Source organism: Rhinolophus hipposideros, assembly GCF_964194185.1.
Source record: "Rhinolophus hipposideros genome assembly, chromosome: 18".
Lineage (NCBI taxonomy): Eukaryota > Metazoa > Chordata > Mammalia > Chiroptera > Rhinolophidae > Rhinolophus > Rhinolophus hipposideros.
The window spans coordinates 8954954-8974318 of record NC_138064.1 but is presented as its reverse complement, the minus strand read 5'-3'; the positions used below and the strand labels follow the sequence as shown (position 1 = coordinate 8974318).

At 38.4% G+C, this 19365-nt stretch overlaps 1 protein-coding gene across 3 annotated transcripts in view; it reads right to left on the bottom strand.

Moving 5' to 3' along the window:
- The window catches only part of DPY19L1 (dpy-19 like C-mannosyltransferase 1), a 72949-nt gene that overhangs the window by 28184 nt on the left and 25400 nt on the right, over positions 1-19365 (bottom strand). For all 3 annotated transcript variants that reach the window (XM_081079314.1, XM_081079315.1, XM_081079316.1), the window contains exons 7-12: positions 13657-13714; positions 12938-13029; positions 8995-9094; positions 5938-6015; positions 2199-2285; positions 57-116 (exon numbers count right to left, since the gene is read on the bottom strand). In XM_081079314.1, coding sequence (XP_080935440.1) covers positions 57-116; positions 2199-2285; positions 5938-6015; positions 8995-9094; positions 12938-13029; positions 13657-13714 — 475 coding nt within the window. The remainder of the gene's footprint in view (positions 1-56; positions 117-2198; positions 2286-5937; positions 6016-8994; positions 9095-12937; positions 13030-13656; positions 13715-19365) is intronic.

Here is a 19365-nt window from a genome sequence, read left to right as displayed (position 1 = left end):
AAACCAATGACTTATTTTAGAGAAGGAAAAATGTATGCAAATAGATTGATTCTTACCCATAAACTAAGTTCAGATACATTTATTTTCAAGAAATGTGGTTTCGCTGCCAGTATACCCTGCATGGAGAAAATAACATAGCATACAGTTAATACTTACTGACACAAATTCAAGTCCCAAAAAGTACTTCTGACTAATAAGACTGTCAAGAAACTAAAATTCAGTACACTGTTGATGGTCCACACAGCATCACCACAAGCTCACCGACTTGAAGAAACAGCCCTACTTTAACCGAAGGAGATTAGGTCAGTCAGTGGCTTCGTCGAGTTGAAAACAGAATCACCACATATAAATTTTTATGGCTGATTTTACACCTCCTTGATTTACCTAAGAACCAAGAAGTATAAAGTAATTTCAGAACTGTATGAGTTCTCCTTAAGTTAAATATTAACTCTTAGAATAGACTACAAATCAGTTTTTCATGAATCAACTAAATACTTCTCCTCTACCTAATCTTATGGTAAATAGACTCCCAAAACACAGTACCTATAGGGATCTAAATCTGTTATACTTCAAAGTCCGCAAAAATATGGTTAGAGACCAAAACGTAAATATAAGAACCCACAGTAAATCTTTCCAGAAGTTTCTGAATATCCGAGAACACAAAATGTGATAAGATTCAGGTTTCAAAGTGATAACTATAAATAAAAATAGGCAAATGTTTCTTTATAGTTCGATATGCAGAAACATGCTATATTCTGTAACTGCTGGCATCATTAATTTTTATATACCAAAATCTACGAAGTACATAAAACATGCAAAATCCATAGCTAAGATACACCTCGGTGTCATGCACCCTAGTAGGAAACCCGACACACTGTAGGTGCACAAATGAACAAAAAGAAATTTCCTGCAAAATGTACTTAGATTCAATTTTATCGTACGTGATCTTCCCTTCAATGGCTCCCGGGCACAGAGTCCCAACAGTCACGTACTTTAACCTGAGTCCTAGCAGGACTTGCCTGAGCACACATGTAAAATAGGGAACTGAGTACCTTTCACATTTCCTAATTACAACCGGAAGTCACTAACTGTGAGCACTATCATTAACCTCAAAGCACAGCAACTCAGCTAAGGATTCCTTTTGTCGTTGGTGAAAACACAGCATCACCGCCTGGTCACTGATCATTTCTGTGACTAAGTCCACTCAAGTCACACACCCTAAAAAGGGTGATGGTCCAGATTAGGAAGAGGCATATCCCTGGGAAAGGAGACCTTAAAGAAACATTATTTATAAAATGGGACAAAGAAACGGATTTGCTAACGAGATGTAGAAATCAAGAAAGCCAAAATGATCTGAGTAACTTAAATGATTATTTAGGAAGGAGAATACATTTCAATTAAGACAGTGCAGTATGCATTTGTCTTCGGGACACGAGCCTATGCTAAAGCACATGCACTTTAAATATAAGGAATAAATTCTTTCCTCTTAGGGTTGCAAAACACTGGAATGGTGAACCAAATTGATAAAAATGGCATAAACATCTCTGGAAATCCTTAAATTCAGGGAGATTTACATTTAGAAGGTCATCCTGCCAAAAGTGGCAGAAGAGTTAGGGGACCTTCCAGCATTTGCTCTAATTCTGTAAGACAGGCTCCCGATAATCTAAATCTGTAGTGATTTAGCAAAATATAACTGAATCATCACCTGGTTTAAACTATCTGAATATTTCATACTAACAAACACGGGGGGACGGGGAACCTACAAAACCAATGCCTCTGATCACAGCTGTACAAGGAGGAGAGACTGCTGTGATGATGCCACAGGGAGAGGAAAGGGGGGCTGGAGAGTGGAACAGAAACAGGATAAAAACTACAAAGAGAGGAAAAAGGAATCTTTTTGAAACTAACCCTGGGACCAAAACTTAGGTGACAGAAAAGATGAGGATGGAGAACGGTGGGACAAACTAGACTGAGGCCAAGTGCTCTGTTTTCCAATATTACCCTTTGTTGTGTTTCTTTCCTGTTCTTGAGTACTTGAAGCGAGTACTTGAGTACTCTATCACGTATAGATGCATTCCGTAAAACACCGAAATGGTTCTTATAGAAAAACCATCACGAATCCCAAGCCCATGATAAAGAAACTAATGAACCGTTAGTTTCAAAAACAGGCATGAGCCATGTACTTAAAGAACACTTACCCAAATAATCACCAAAGAGGAAGCATAATAAGAAGTTAATAACATTGAGTTCCCAAACATCAAAACAAAACAAAGTGCAAGAGAAACCTGGAAAAATCCAAGAAAAATATAATTAATGCACATAAAACAAAACAAAACAAAAAAACATTGCACATGCCCACAATAAAATTCAAACTGTCAAAAGGGAATATGTAATGAAAATAGCCCACGTTCTATCCCACACTTCAAAACCCGAAAGATCATTATCAGTAGTTTCCTGTGTACCATTCCAGGCATTCACACGTACAAATTCTAGTTTCTATTTTTTAAAAACCACAAATGGAAACTTAACCCATAAGCTACACTATTGCTTTCTTTTACTGTTGTTTCAGAGAGCTTTCCATAACAACCCAAACCAATCTAATTATTTTTGTTGAATAACTGAAAAAAGTATTTTACTCTAGACTTTTACCATAATTTAATTAACTGCTCCTCTGACCGCGGCTACACATTAAGTGCCTTCCAGGGTTGTTTCATTGTTATTTTATTTTTCCTATTTCAAACGGGGCTATGATAAACACCCTTATGAGTATATCTTATGTGCATTTCAACACATCTGTGGGATAAATTACTGGAAGTGGTATTGATAGATTAGGGGTACACACATTTTAAAATATGAAAAAAATATAGACAAATTGTCATATAAAATATTTTATCAATTTACTCTGACCAACAGGGTATGGGAGTTCCTACTGATACACATCCCTGCCAAACCCATGTATTATTCTTTTAAATATCTGCCAATCTAATATGAGAAAAATGTGCCTTCACTGTTTCACTTTCCATTCGTTTACTGGAGGTGTATGTGTGTGTGTATGAACTGCCTACTCCTATTGCCCATTTTTTTGGTTATTTTCCTTAAGAGCTCTCTTTACATATTTTAGAACATAGCTCCTTATCAAGCAAACATTGTAAATAATTTTATACACATGGATATTGAAAGTGTCTTATATATGAATATTATTCGGCCATAAAAAAGGAAGTCCTGCCATTTGCATCAACATAAACGGACCTTGAGAATATTACACTAAGTGAAAAAACCCATTCAGAAAAAGATAAATGCTGCATGATTTTACTTATATGAGGTACCTAGAGTAGTTAAAGTCACAGACATAGAAAGCAGAATGGGCAGTTTCCAGAGGCTATGGGGTGGAAGTAGAATAGGAATTATTGTTTAATGGGTGCAGAGTTTCAATTCCGCAAGATGAAAAGAGCTGTGGAGCTAGATGGTGGTGATGGTTACACAACAGTATGAATGTACTTAATACCACTGATATGTACACTTAAAAAGATTAATATGGTAAATTTTATGTTATGTAGTTTTACCACGATAAAAAAGTGGGGGAAAATCCTGTTTGGAGACAAATTCTATGTATTTTTTCCTTTATATAACTATAGGAATATGTAAAATGGTAATGAAAAAAGATATTCCATAGTTAGTAACTAGTTCCATAGTTAGTCATACCATGAAGCATATATTATTTACCCAAAATAGGTTCTACTACAAAGTCAATCTGTGTAATGTTAGTACTTTTATAACTATAACTTTGAGTCAAGTCCTCATCCGCATGTGCCTGTGTCACTGTGTGATTGACCACCTAAATGCTTAATAATTATTCTGATTTTTATTGCAATGTAAAACAAAGAAACAAACCCATATGAAACAATTTGGGGGGAAATTAAGCCAAGTGCAAAAAAAAAAAAAGATTAATTACTGCCCAATCCCATTCATGAACAGGTATTTAAAAATCCTAACAAAATGCAAGCAAAGTGAATCCAGTAATGTATAAAAATTGTGTTTACCCCAGAAAAGCGAGGTTTCTTAATGCAGAAAACCAATTAATAATAGTATATTAAAGAGTAAAAAATATACAGGATCATCTAGAAAGATGTAGAAAAGCGTTTGATGAAGTTTAGCCTTTATTAATTTCTTTTAAAAAGCACTGAAAGCATAATGAGGACATGTTAAAAGGATAAAGAGGCCAGCTTGAAGGAGTAGGCCAAATTGGGATCAATTCAAGCATCAAAATAAATAATGAAACAAGTGGATTATAGTGCAGTGCATAAAACAGATGCCATTTTCTCTTAGACATTAGAGAGAAATTGGTAAAAGATATGAATAGAAATGTCACAGCAAAAGGAAGTACAGAATCCATAAAAATACCAAAAGACGTTCAGCTTTATTTACTAAGAGAAAATATGAATTAAGACAAGATACCATTTTATACTTACCAGACTGATAAAATATAAAAGGATAGAGAAAAACATGAACTGTTATATATTACTGTTTGAAGCAGTCCAATCACTTTTGAAAAACGATGCAGTATTAAATGATGAAATTGAACATGTGTATAATTTACCACCCAGAAAGTCTACTACCAGGTAGTAGAAAAACCCACGGGTATGTATAAGAATGTTCAGCATTATTTAAAAAAGAGGAAAAAAATCTAAATCCCTTCAATAAGAAAACAGATAAACTGTGCTTTACTTATACAATGGAAAATATAAAGCAAAGAAAACATCTAAACTCTAGTAATACACAAATCTCAGAAACCTGAGTAAAACTGTTAAGTCTCATACAAGGACACCATTTTTACAAACCTTAAAAACAGTACTAATATTTAATAATAAAAATACACTATTTAGGAACACATATGGAAAAGTCATAAAGAAAAGCAAGTGAATTATAATTTAAAGTCAGGATGGTGGTTCTCACTAGATGTAAGGGGGATGTGTTCAGGGCACCTGGAGCTTGTTCAAAGTAACGACTGTCCCGTGTTTCAGCTGGAGGATAAGCTCATGGTGTTCATTTTATAACTTTGTTCCTAACTTCCCTATATATTGTAAATGTCCTTTTATGTGTATCAATTATTAGAGAATGAATAATTCTAATGGCATATTATAATGGCCATATTGTAATGGCCATAACATTAAAATTATAGGGAGAAAAATCATCAAAATTAAGTCAGAACTAATGACAAAGAGAAGATAAAATGTTTTTAAAGAATAAGCACTCATCAAAACTGACCATCCAGCCTTAGGACCTTTGCTCCAGCTGTCCCACCAACCTAGAATATTCTTCTCTGTGGTATCTACTTGGCTAACTTCCAGTCTTTGCTCCACTGCCCCCTTCTCAATAAGACCTGCCCTGACCGCCTCATTTGATACCTGAACCTCTCAGGCCGACGCTGGCATTCCTGATCTTCCCGGGGTACCATGACTTGATCTTTCCTTTTTTTCTATAATCCTATCGCCTTCAAACATACCATACAATTTACCCACTTACTGTATTTGTCATTTGTCCTCTGTCGTCTCTCCTTCCTCTACTAGACTGTAATCAACATGTGTAGCTATACTCACTGGTATCTCTCACGGGCCCAGACATTTGGCGCTCAGTAAATGAACATTCCACTTCATTTTAACAGAAGGCTCCTGGATAATATGCCATTCCATTTTCTCTTTCATGAATGTTCTCTTTTAATGATAACATGTAAGTAGGGCACAACCTCAATCAGATAACGCACCCCAAAGTAAAATTTTCTGGGTGGTCTTAATTATATTACAGTTTTTGATTGACATTTGTCTTAATTATGGAATCGTGTTATGACCAGTTTCAACCAAAAACAAATCAAATACTAATCAGGAATTTGTTTTAAGGTCAAATTCAATGGGGAAAAAAAACAAATTTAAAAACCATTACCATGTGTATATAAATGATCTTCCGTAGTTTGCATATATCAATGTACCCCACAACATGTACTGTGAATAATGATGCAATCTGAAATTTAAAAAGAAGTTAAGTGAAAAATAAAAACTATACATACAATGATTCACTATAAGAATGAAGAAAAGATTATCTTTATTTTTGTTTCAAATTGATTTTATCTATTTTGAAAGTGAATTCTTCAGTTTCCATCATCTTACCTGCCAACTTATAATTTAATTGGTTCATATATTAATATAGCAAATACTGGTTGATATTTTCGCTTCTATACACAGCTCTCTCAATTAACCATGTAAATTATCTCCTTTTTGGATTATCCAAAGCAATACTCATTTTAATGTCAGGATGACTCTACTGTCAACATGTATAATTAAATTACAAAGTGCCTTGCCAAATCAAAAAACATGAAAATTTAATTATAACATATGACAATTAGAACATAATTGTAGAAGATACATTAAACTGAAAAAATGATTATGTAATAATGCATGTGTGTGTAAAAATACATTAAGTTCTGCTTGTTAGTCACTCTTTATAAGTATCTCCATTGGTGTTCTCTTTCCTTTATTCAAATATTCAAGGGTTCGTTATAATCAAATTTATCAAATATAAAATTAGAAGTACTTAACAAAGGTATTTTTAACTTTCTTTACAGTTTGGAAGAAAACTGTGTACATATTTACCAAGAATTCTAAGAATGCTGGCATGGTTTAGATGAATTGATTAAAATGATAATAATGCACCTCTTAGTAAAACATAGAGATATTATCCCAAACAATACTTCTCCACCCTCATTCCTGGAGAAAGCCATTCAAATTAAATTCTGTGCTTCTCCTACTACGCAAACATGGTTTAAACTAACTGTTAAACAACTAAATACTTAATCATATAACTTAAGTTCCCTTCATCAAGTGTTTTATCTCCAAATAATCTACTACAAATGTTCCCATTAGCAAGAAAACCAAGGTTTGCCTTTATCCAGGCTTATCCCCGGGGAACACTGCACTGCTTAACGAGTGACAGATGGGAGAGTAACTGTGGACAAGTGTGTGTTGTTATTCCACATAAACCCCACAGAGAAGCACGCTACCTCCTCCCCTCGCTCCATGCAAACCCCCACTCCCACCCCCAAAAAAGCAGGCCACCTCCACTAACTGGAAGCAACAGGAACTCTCTCTCCTTTTGCACCCCAGGGTCTCAGCAATACACAGCAGCCTACTGGGTCGAATTTTAAGGAGTGACTCTCAGGGACATTTTAAGCCAAAAACATTTGAAATGTCAGCACACTAAAGAAGACAAAAAGAGTCTAAGAGATGATATCAAAGAAAAAATTAACTGCAAACAGAGCGTCCTTTTTACTTATTTTTTACTTTTTAAATTGTTTCTTTTTTTTCAGTTACAGTTGACATTCAATCTTATTTTATATTAGTTTCAAGTGTACAGCACAGTGGTTAGACATTTACATAATTTGTGCAGTGATCCCCTCGATTAGTCTCATACCCACCTGGCACTATATGAGGCGTGAGCAAACAATACGGTGAATGTTTAAAATAAAATAAAAATGTATTACAGTAAAAGACACATTGCCATTAAACCCCTCAAAACACCCCCCCTCATTTCGAACACACTTATCCCATCATTCTTGCCACTTTCTGAAGCAGTTCTGGAAAGTCCTCTTTCTTGAGTGTCTTTACTTCATCCTCAATCATGACAACACTGCATGTCACACTTCTGGTACATGGCAATTTCTGTCAAATAAAAGCATTACGGTGTGTCCTCATCCACCTTATTCACCGGGTGTGACTTCTGGCTCTTCCCCCAAGTCAAAATGACCACGAAAGGAAAACATTTTGAATCGATTTGGGACATCGAGGCAGCCACAACAGTGCAACTAAAGACACAAAAGAGGACTTCCAGAACTGCTTTAGAAAGTGGCAGAACTATGGGCTAAGTGTGTTCAAAGGGAAGGGGAGTGTTTTGAGGGGAATTAATGGCAATGTGTCTTTTACTGCAATAAATTCTTTTTAAACATTCACCGTATATTTTGATCACCTTGTACATAGTTGTTGCAACACTGACTATATTCTCTATGCTGTACCCTACACCCCCATGACTATGTTGTAACTACCAATTTGTACTTCTTAATTCCTTCACCTTTTTCACCCAGCTCCCCTAACTGACATCTTGCTAAGTAGCAGGTAATGTGTTAAGAGTTTTATATACATTATCTCCTCTAATCCTAACCATGACCAATAAAGTAGGTTCTTAAATTTCTCTATTTCACAAATGAGGAAACTGAAACTAAGAAAAGGTAAGCAGTTTCTCCAAGTCAAGAAACTAGTAAATAGAGTTAAGACTCAAATCCAGGTCTGACTCCATTTCTCAAGCAAGACTTCTCAAAGAACATGAAAAAGCAACTCTTCAACTGCTGACTATGAATATGGCCAACATAATAAAGAAGCACAAGTAGTGGGGAGGGCAGGGAGAGATAAACACGCAGTTTGCTCCCTCTCTCCACAAACTAGCTTCACCTTGTTTTACAGACTTCTGTTTGAAGAGAAGGAGAGATGAGTACATGAAAAGATGACACATAAATTACAGATTGGTAGGGGAGTTATATAGAGTATGAACTGTTTAGGTACTTATCCTGGTACCCTATGTGTATTTTTCCTAGGCATTAAGAATTTACAGTATTATTCATAAAAGGAATGCCTTTTACTTAAGAGAAATATTTAAGGTTGTAGCACCAGTCCGCTTTCAAGCACACTAACAAATACTGAATAACAAAGATAAAAGCACTCATAAATTTGAGTTCAACAAATGCATTCTACTAGTATATAAATAATTAATACCCATTAATAAATAAATGTTATGTATTTCCTTACCCTAAACTTTGTTTAAAAGTATTAATTAAAAAAAACATTTTAGGACTCAGAATCATATAACATGCCAGTTCTATAATTTTGTATAAATGAGTTCACATAATTAAACACACTAAGCTTAATAAAGTTGAAATATATCAAAGCATCTTACCTGAGTAAGAAGTACGAACTGAGCAAACTGCCAGGGAAGCATGAAAAACACATTGGAAATGCAGAGAGCAATCAGGCTTCCTCGATAAAGTTTTGTAGCCCTGCAGAAGACAAATAAAAACCAGTAAGTTTAACCACCAAATATTCATGCATGGCTCCAAACCACTGCAACTGAGAATCTCTAAACAGGATCTGGTTAAAACAAAAACCAGACGTAAAGTGAACCAGTGGGTCAGAAAGTACACCTCCTGACACTCAATTACAATTTTCTATGAAACAAACAAAGCCAGCCTAAGAGAGAGAGGGCATCTGGGTCAGCATATCCATTGAATTTTTTCAAACTATATTTTGGTGAATTCATAATCAACCATATTTAACGCTTCATTTAACAGATTCACGTGGAGAGACAGAGGATATCTACGAAAAAGAAATCACACAGAGCAGCACATTCTAGGTGCTAAGGACTGTGCAGACAAGTACTGCAAGAACTCAGAACATGGGCTAAGCAGCTGGGGGTGCGGGGGCGGGGTCTGTGGAGGATGTGGGGTAAAAGCTGGGTCCTGCACAGGTAAGCGACAGAAAAGAGAAGAGGAAAAGATGGGGCATTCTGGACTCCCCTGCAGAGGCCTTGCTTTGGTTCTGACGCGTCATTTAGGAGATTTTTAAGAGGGTGAAGTGATCTTATCTTTCACGTTGGTTTGAAGAACTACTTTCTCCCAAATCAGTGAGCCAATACAAAGCCGCCAACATATGTAGGATCTCCACTAAGTGAAGTGTGCATGCTGACAAACGGAGGTGACAAGGTAGGTAGGTACCGTGGACTGGATAAGACATTTTCTTTAGGAAAAACCGACTGGGGCACTGAGTGTCACCATAGAACGCCTTTCTGTATTTCCTTAAGTATCCCTTCTCCAAAGAGCACCGCCTCTGCTATTCTAATCCAACTCTCTCTATCATGCCCCTAAATCAAGCAGTTTAAAATCCAGGTAACCTATTAATGAGTTACAAAATTAATTTATTAAATAAGAACCAGCCTTTTTCATACGAGTGTGAAGCAGGGGTTCTTGTCCACGAAACTTCTGTTTCAGGTGTTTGCGTACACGTATGTATGGGAATATTGGGTCACAATGTAAAATGTATTTTTTTATTTCTTGTAGATCACAGTCAAAACGGTGGAAAGCCATTGTCTAAAATAAAGCCTTTCTCCACTGCTTTTGAATACTGAATGTGATTTTCATTTCATGGGTAATGAGAGACAAAGACTTCTGAGCAGCATTTACTGCTAATCTGGCTGCTGGGTAAAGAAGGCACTGGGGGGAGAGAGGAACAAAGGGAGAGCAAGGACATTCCAACTGGTGATGGCATGATCAGTACTGAACCAAGGTAACATAAATATAAACGTAAGTCCTGCCAGAACAATGAAGAACTAGGTAATACTGTGGCTGGTAGTAGGTGATGTATACAAAACCGAATTTCTAAAAAGATTTAGAACTCAAAACCAGTTTAACAGAAAATACCTTCCTCACCTTATTTGTGACTCAGTCCTGGCATTAGGAATAGTCTTTTCTAGCTCTGTTCCAGGACCTCAGTACCTGCAGCCTAGGGCAGCAATGCTCACCTGAGCCATGCACCCCGTGACCCTGACATCATGAGATGTCAACTACAGGTGGAAACCGAGAGCTAACCAAAATGGCTATGCCACCAAAGGAGACAGAATTCACTAATAAGGACGAACTATGAGAAGATTTAAATGAGCAACAGAGATAAGGCTGTCATCCTTCGGAAGAAAGGCAAGAAGTCTGCTATGACTCCAAGGAGGACGTGGTCTGCCGTAGCAAAAAGGCCCCATTTACCAGGAAAGCAGCTGACACCCCAGGGAAAAGGAAAGCAGCCGCCATACTTCCACACCCATGAAAAGTCCCCTAAAACTTTGCTGCAAAAACCAAAAGTAAAGACAGGAATGAGCAGGCGGATGAGGCTACCACGCCAATGAGTAGGAGGCTAAAGACAACATAAAGAGCCTGCCCCAAAAGCCCTGGGGAACAAGACAGGAGACTCTAACAGGAAGGGCAGCCCCACAACAGCCGGCCGAATAATGGCCTCCAAAGAGCTCCGTGTTCCCCGAAAATTATACGTCACATTACATGACAAAGGGGAATTAAGGTTACAAATCAGCTGACCTTCAGATAGGGAGACTATCCTGGATTATCCAGGCAGACGAAATGTAATCACAGACCAATCCTAACCACGGGATTAGAGGTCCTTACAAGTCAGAGACCAAGGTTGGAGTAAACTGACGGGAGAAAGACTCACTGCACCACTGCTAGCTTTGAACACAGAAGGGGCCACAGGCCACAGGATGCAGTGGCCTCCAGAAGCTGGAAAAGGTAAGGAAACTGACCCTTGAGCCTCCAAGAGAGCAACCCTGCTGACACCTCGAGCTTAGGGTTTCTGACCTACAGAACGGTCAGAGGTAAGACGATAAACCTGTTTGTGGTGATGTGCTGAGGCAGCAAGAGGAAACCAGCAGAACGTCCTGCAGTATCCCTCAGGGGGCATTACAGGCAGCTGTGCTTGGCAGGTACAGCAGCACCACCCACGGCTGCTCAGGTCAGAGCAGATCAGCCAGGGAGTGTGAGGAGAGGCAAAGGCTCTCCTTTGGATTGAAGACAGAAGCAGAGGTCAAAGCAAAGCAGAATGGAGACTGATGGGCAGTCTACCGTGTGTATTATATTGGAGAAACGAGCTAAGATTCTGGCAGCAGGGAGTTCGACGACGTTCGTACACACAACACGTCTCCCTGGGGTGTCTGAGAAGGGAACATCGACGCAGGTGCCTCCGAGCTAAAGCCTATGAGCTCACAGAACTCTTGATCTTTATTTGAAGATGCTAAAGAAACTTTAAATCCCATAGTAAGAGGAATTTAGGAGACAACCATCAGGCTGGAGTTGCAGAGACTTTGAGAGCTAACACAGAATTCGCCACCCACCTCACATTCTGTGAAAGGCCTGTCTAAAAACACTGCATAATAGCCAAAGCCAAGCAATGGCTCTATTCATGCTGAGATTGTCACAGGGGATCGGCCCACCCCGTGTTTGGCGTAACAGACTTCAACCTAGTTCCCCTGAATTCTTCAGATCACTGGTGAGATTGCTTAGTCTGAGTCACCTTCATGTTTTCGTCATGCTTCATTCTTTTTCATAGGCCCCATTTTGTTTTGTTTTTACCCTCCGAATGAAGGCTGCACTCATCTAAACTCAGTATTTGTCAGCAGAAGAGGAGACAGACAACTGTTCACAGTCCTCCTCTCTTCCCACTTGTGTGTTTCTGGAGCTCTGCTGGGTCTCTGCTGAAGGCTAGACACACATGGACAGCCCAGTCTCATCCTGAATTTTCAGCAGCAATTCTCCTAGCACATCATTGGTCTACTGAGGTGGTTTCTTTGTATCCCTAACATCTGATTCTCAGGGATCCTAAACAAACGTTGGATGAAGAATTACATGTGTTAATGTGTTTGACCACAGCTATTCTACCAACTGTTCTCTGCTTTGAAGGACTTTGTCTTTCTTATAGGGTATACTCTACTGCCACCTGCTTTCCCCTTTCTTTCTACCTACTTTTGGGAGACTGTGGCAGCAGAAAATGACCTGGGAAAGTGGAGATGGCAGAAGAAGTAGACGCAGATTTGCTGCTCCTCAAGCAGTATCTGCAAACCACCAAGAAAAAGGAAGAAGACTAGAAGGCACGTTAGGAAAGTGGTTTTGGTAGTGAATAGTTTGCAATTATACTATTAAAATATCTTTATGAATTCAATCTCGCATCAGCATCATCTTAATTATTTAATTGTATTGCTTGTTTTCATTATGGAAGCTTAAAAATTCTAGCGTAAGTTGTTGAATGAAAAACAAATTTGACAACAACTACCAAGGAAAAGTCCAAGTTACCTGAGAATATGAGTCACCAGCAACATCTGAAGTACAAGGAATGGATACGAGAAGCTTTCTCGCAGAGGTGGTGTCCACATCACACGGGTACACTGAAAAAAATTCATGGTTATCATTTATTGCTAAATTTGCTAAGTGAGACATACCAAGGGAAAGCTACTTGTAAGTACAAAGAGAAGGTTTTTTCCCACCCATAAATTGAAATGGTGTGTTACAAAACAACATTTAATAATTATTACTTAATAATAATTAACAATAATAATCAAAGTTTAATATAAATACATTAAAATAGAAACACGACAGAGCTGCTACACACCAAAAAGTTATTCCCATACAAGGAAGTTTACTATATCCATGGCTGGCTTATGTCTATTACAGCTAACATATGAACTTTCAGTTTTAAATTATATAAAGAATTGATACAGAATCACTATTTCTTCAAATTATTAAGAGATATATCACATAAAAGATATTATGATCATGAAAAGTTAACTTAAAATAAATGCTAGTGTTTAAAATTTGAATCAAAGTAAGATCAAACATTTAAAGAACGTTACTGTAGATTTTAAAGAAATTAAATTTTAAAAAGAAACCTGTAATTCTGTAAGTAAATTCTCCTAAATTTAAAAAAAAATATTTGACTATCTCAAGAAGAAACTTGTATTTCTAGAAGGAAAACCCATAAAGATTTTAGAAGTAAATACTTGTTGACTACCTACCTCTCCATGATTGAAAAAGAAGCACAACACCGTTACCAGGCCTCCTAATCGGCTGCCGCTGGAAAAGACAGTATGAAAATGTAACTCAAATAACAGAAACCCAGTCGGTCCTAATAAAACCTTGAAATAATGTAACATGATAACCTTCCATCACTACAAACATGTTAGCCACAGTAGAACTCCACTATGCTTATTTACAAAAATAGCTTATTTCCTCTAAAGTACATTAGTCAAAATAAGTTTCATTTTTTAAAAATCACTTCTATATTCGAATGTACAGAACACGCAAACTGACAGGGTATGAGAAATTCTTAATAGTCTTGTTCCTGAGTATCATGCAACCTGAACTTTCTTTTTCTTTACCCTTTAGAACCACATATTTATGGTGTCCTTCAGCATTTCTCACACTATTTTCCTTGGGACACATGCTACACATTCAGAAAAAGGGAGGGGAGAGAGTACAGAAAAGGGCTTAATAGTCATAAAGTTGGAAAATACCACACTCCATCCCCAAGCTACTTTTCTACAGAACATGCTTGGGAAACATTAGGTTACAGCTAAATTTTTATCTTTCATTTGTTTTCAAAAAATTGTGAACTACAACACAAATCAGCACAGGTGGCCGGTCAGCCTTGGCACAAGATGGGGTGACGTCTGCAGGTTCAGTGGAGTTGGGGTCACAGCCACTTGCTGATCAAGAGAAGAGGAAAGGAGGGAAAACAGAAGGGCCGCAGAGCTGTCTTTAAAGGATCAACTGAAGTTCAAAGCCACAAATTCACAGAGACACTAATGGTAGGATTACGTGATTTTTCCCCACTGGTTATCGACCAGGACTGGCACAAACATAAAGGGGCAAAGAAACAGCATATTGGCCAGAGAATAGTTGAAGTGATGGATCACAGAAATAAGAGGGACAGATAAAGTTGCTAGAAAGTAGTGAGAACAGCACAGGCCAGGGAGTGGAAGTCAGTCAGAGGCCTCTCCTCAGAGACGCAGCATGTCTCCTGCAAAAGACCCCAGGCTTCACTGCGGGGATGAGACACGCAAAGGTTAAGAATGAGGTCTAGGTTTAGAGAGAGAGAGAGAGAGAGACAGAGACAGAGACAGAGAAAGAGAGAGAGAGGCTGATTTATATTATCATAATGTTCTGAATTTATTCCAACAAGAGAAAAAGTACAGAGCTCAACATATTTTTTTAAAAACGGTTTCCTCCTTGCCACCCTCCCCCACTGTATTCACCTGAGAGAATCAGTATTAACATTTGTGTGTGTGCCCATCCTTCTAAATCTTTTTCTAAGCCATGAAAACATATATTTTAATGTGATCATAGTATCAACATCCCTCTGAAATTTGTTCCTTTTCTAATTAATCTATCATGAATACATGTAACCCAAGGCACTCTTTTTAAGAGATGTCACATGTTACATAGTATAAATATACTGCAATTTGTTCAGCCCTTTCCCTGTTATTGGACATACAGATATTTTTCAATTCCTTGCTCTGATGATAAAAAAAGTTAAACATCCTTGTGCACGTAAATACTGGTGCTTTTATTTCTACAGGACGGACTGTGAAATTGCCAAGTCAAAGACTGAACTCTCCTGCACACACCACCCCACTGCGCCAAGAGTGGTCTGCTTCTCTTTCACACAGCACCTGATAGGCCCAGACCCTTTCACATTTTGCCCATCAGATAGGTGGAAACTTTTTTCTCGCTGTTATTTTGATTTGTATGTCCTGCCTAGTTGTACAGATCATCAGTTTAGTGCGTTTGTTTTTTGTTTTTTTGACAATGTGCATTTTCTTTTCTGTCAATTGTCTGTTCATATTCTTGTACATTTTTCAGTTGGATTGTATGTATCCCTATTTAAAGATCAGGGATATCAATTTTTTTACTATTATGTTATGCTTAACTAACCAGGGAGGCAGATTTTCTGGTACCATTTCATGCTTTGTTTATCTGCAAGGAATGCTCTGAGTTATAATCACTATCAAATGATGTGACTTGCAATCATTCTACGATAGTTCCCTAACATTTACGTCCCCCCCTGCAATCCTTAGAGACCTACCACAAAGGTCATTTCATTTTGCTAAGCAGAAAAGATGCAGTAATCAGAATACTTAAAATTATTTTTTTTCTATTATAGTTGATCAGCTGATATTTCAGCATTCTCTAGCGGTTTAAAAAAAATTAAAGCTTTTTCTGCAATATTACCACCAACTGTCAGAAAATATGTAAGTTCCTATGGTGCAACACATTATAAGCTTGCTAAACACGTTTACCACATTTACTCATGTCTCCTTCACCTTCGCACCTCCATTTCCTCAGATATAAAATGAGAGGGTAGGAACGTAAAAGACCTTAAAAATACTTTTCAGTTCTGACATTTAATAATTTGATGATTTTCTTCTTAAGTGACACATGGATTGAAAGCAATTGTCACATTTTGGTAAGCTTCATTAATCACTGAGGGTTTTCCCTCTAGTATTTACCAAAGAATGATGAAACATGCAAAGTTCAACATTCAAACAGAAAAAAGAAAAGGAATCACAGCTAATTCAAAATGACATTAAATAACTCGGGCAGTTAGTTTTCTTGCTGTGTAAATGCTTGAGAGAGAGAACAGGAGAGAATCATTTGGAAATCACTAAATTAAGAGAATCCAGCCTCCAGGTTGAGCTGTAAGGCTTCAGCGCGTACTAGCCAGGGGAGGAAATGCGCAGCAGGCCTGCCTGAGAGCTGAGCATCTTCCCCAAACGGGCGGGGACACTGGAGCACTGAGGGAAGAGAGGTGAGGAAGAGAATGGGAAGCAGGAAGGCTGAGAAACGTTCTCGGCTTAGTCCTCCCACTCAATCTGTTACAAGCAACTAATTAATGGCTTTAATTTAATCTTTGTCTGCCAGGGCCAAGAAACAGAATATTTTATTTACTCGCTTGTGAAGCTCCCAATTCTTCACTGTAGCTGCCCTCGGGTCTAGTACTGAGCTTTGCCCACGGCACAGACCCAAAAGGTATCTGAGGAGTCAATGAAAACATAAAAGGAAACATAAGAATTATTCAATCTCAAGACCGCTAGTGTCTTTTTTATGAAACTTGAGGTCAAATGTCCCTCACCTTCCTGTCACTACTACCCTTTGCCCTGGGTCCCCGGGCCCAGACATAAGCGCCTGCTGGTCATCAGTGTGTTCCGTGGAGCCTCTGCCGGGACCCAGCCCCCAACCCTCCATCCACAGGCTGACGGGCCTCCAGAACCTCCAGCCCACGGTGAACACTTCCTTCCCCCGCACCCTCGGCCTCTAGCCAGGGGCTTCCCTTTCCTCCCGCCCGGAAACATCACTGTCCTTGAGAAAACGCTCCACGCATCTCTCCAGCACGCTTGGGACCGCTCGAGGCCCGAGGTGACGCCAGGAGCCGCGTCTTGCGCCACGTCCACAGCCTGCGCCTGGACCCTTTGTTGAACCCTGCTCTCTCTAGAAGTGCAAGGATGCCAGAGATGTTCTGGAGGAAGAAACCACCAGGATTTTGTGACGAGTTGGATTTAGGATATAACCCAAGGGGAAAGTGATATAATGACATGAAAAGGAGTAGGTTTTCGAGTAAAGACGCCAATATTTTCAACTAATAACTCTCATCAATTTATGCATCCTGAAGAGAAATACTTATCTTTTAAATATTCATGTACAACTGTTAGGCCAAATGATTAAAGATGTGCTAGCAGGCCAAGCTACTAGAACTTGCCAAAAAAAAACACACAAAAACCCCGGAGTTGGTACAATCCACAACCTATTTAAGACACACCTGCTGCCGAAAATGCAGCCTGCATAAACAGTAAAGGCTTGAATTTTTAAAATGAAAACCAAAAAAAAAAGTCAAATGAAACAATGGAAGCAAAACTGGCATAAAGAATATGAAATTCAACTGTTTCTTAAAATAGGTGGGGTACGGGGGAGGAGTAAAGAATTGATATAAAAAGCTAGTCTATGCTAAACTAAAGCCTAAAAAGAATACCGAGTCACTTCGCAGGTAACTTGGGTTGGATAAGAAGAAGACAGAATAGGAAAACTGGGTATATTACCTACGACTGTTCACTTCAGGATAGAAAGGAGACATTGAGCAAAATTAAAAGGGAGATTTGACATAGAAACTAATCTTTCAGGCTCTTAGGGCTTCTAGAACACATCTAGAAATAAAACAGTTCTAACAGAATTCTTTCTGGAATCAAAGAAGCCACTATGAACTTCTAGTGACCACAGAAAAGGGAGAAAAACAGAAAATCAGAAGATGAATGCAGGGTACTCTCTGACTGGTTGGTTCCTCAAGCAGAAGAAAAGGCAGTTTTCTAATGACTAGCTATTTCTGCAGAAGAATGGCCAGGTTTTCTCACAAAAGCTGAGAAGCAATGGAGAACTGAGTGAAGACAGATCGAGAAAGGTAAATATTCAAAAGAGGAGGAAAAGGTCAGAGTGGCCACAGTGACACTGAGTAGCAAACAATAAATGTATAGGAATTCATAAAAAGAGATCATTACAAAGTTTTCTTAAAAAAAACCATCTGAGTACATTAGAGGGGATGGAAAAGAGGGACGCGAATACTGGCCCCTGCCTCTGTGAGTGTACTCAGGCCTTCTCATGGTAAGTGTCCACATACAAGAGGCAGGGGGCAGGGAACGATCACTGGTACCCAGTGTTACTTCTGCACGAGGAGGTTAAGAATCATGAGCCTCCTAGACTCTCTTTACCCGTCTGCTGGTAAACAAAGGAGCTACAAGATGAAAGGAGCCTAGGTCTCCTCCCCTCCCTCAAAACGGCATTCGGTTTGAATTTTCTGAAAGAAAACCCACTCTGCAGTAAGTCCCATCCACCTTACAACCTTCCAACTACCTTTTACAAGCCACCTCATTTTTAAACATAAATGGCAGACTAAGGATCCGCAGACTGTGAGAAAGCTTTCAACAGAAAAACAGAGCCTAATACAAATTCAAAGGGGACCTGCAGGTATAAAGAGACAGTGCAAGAGGCAGAAGAAAACTGCAAACTCAAAATTCAGTAGGAATGTTGGAATCTCTCAGAAAGTACAATAAAAAAATAACGTAGGAAAAAACCCTAAGAAAATTAGGTTTCAATCCAAGAGTTCCAATATCCAAACAATAGGATTCTGAGAAAAACAGACAGTGGAGAAGAGAAAGTCACCAAAGGAATAATACTAGTAAAAGTTTTCCCCAGAACGGAAGAATAGAAGTGTCCAGATCAAAAGAATGAAACAATATTTACCACATCATGACCTTTGGGTCACTACAGAGAGAAAAAACCTAAAAGCTGCCAGATGGAAAAAACAAGCCACATTCCAAAGAAAGTGATGGCAGGGTGAACAACACTCAACTTTTGAAAAGTTATACTGAATCTTAGAAGACAGTGGAACAAAGTCTAAGGAAAAATAAAATTTTAAAACTAGCCAAATCAACAAACAACTATAAAAGTAAAATAAATTCCAACATAAAAGGTGTTTTTTTAATTACCCCCATGTACTCTTCCTTGGGAATTGCCTGAGGATGGGATTCTCCAAAATGAAGGAATAATCAAGAAAGAAGACAATATAGGACTCAGGCAACAGTAAATGAACAGGAGAGAACAGGGAGGAATTCTCAGGATGGTGGTGACCACATGTCCCAGGACAATAGCTGTGTGATAAGCCTAGAGAAGGACCAGTC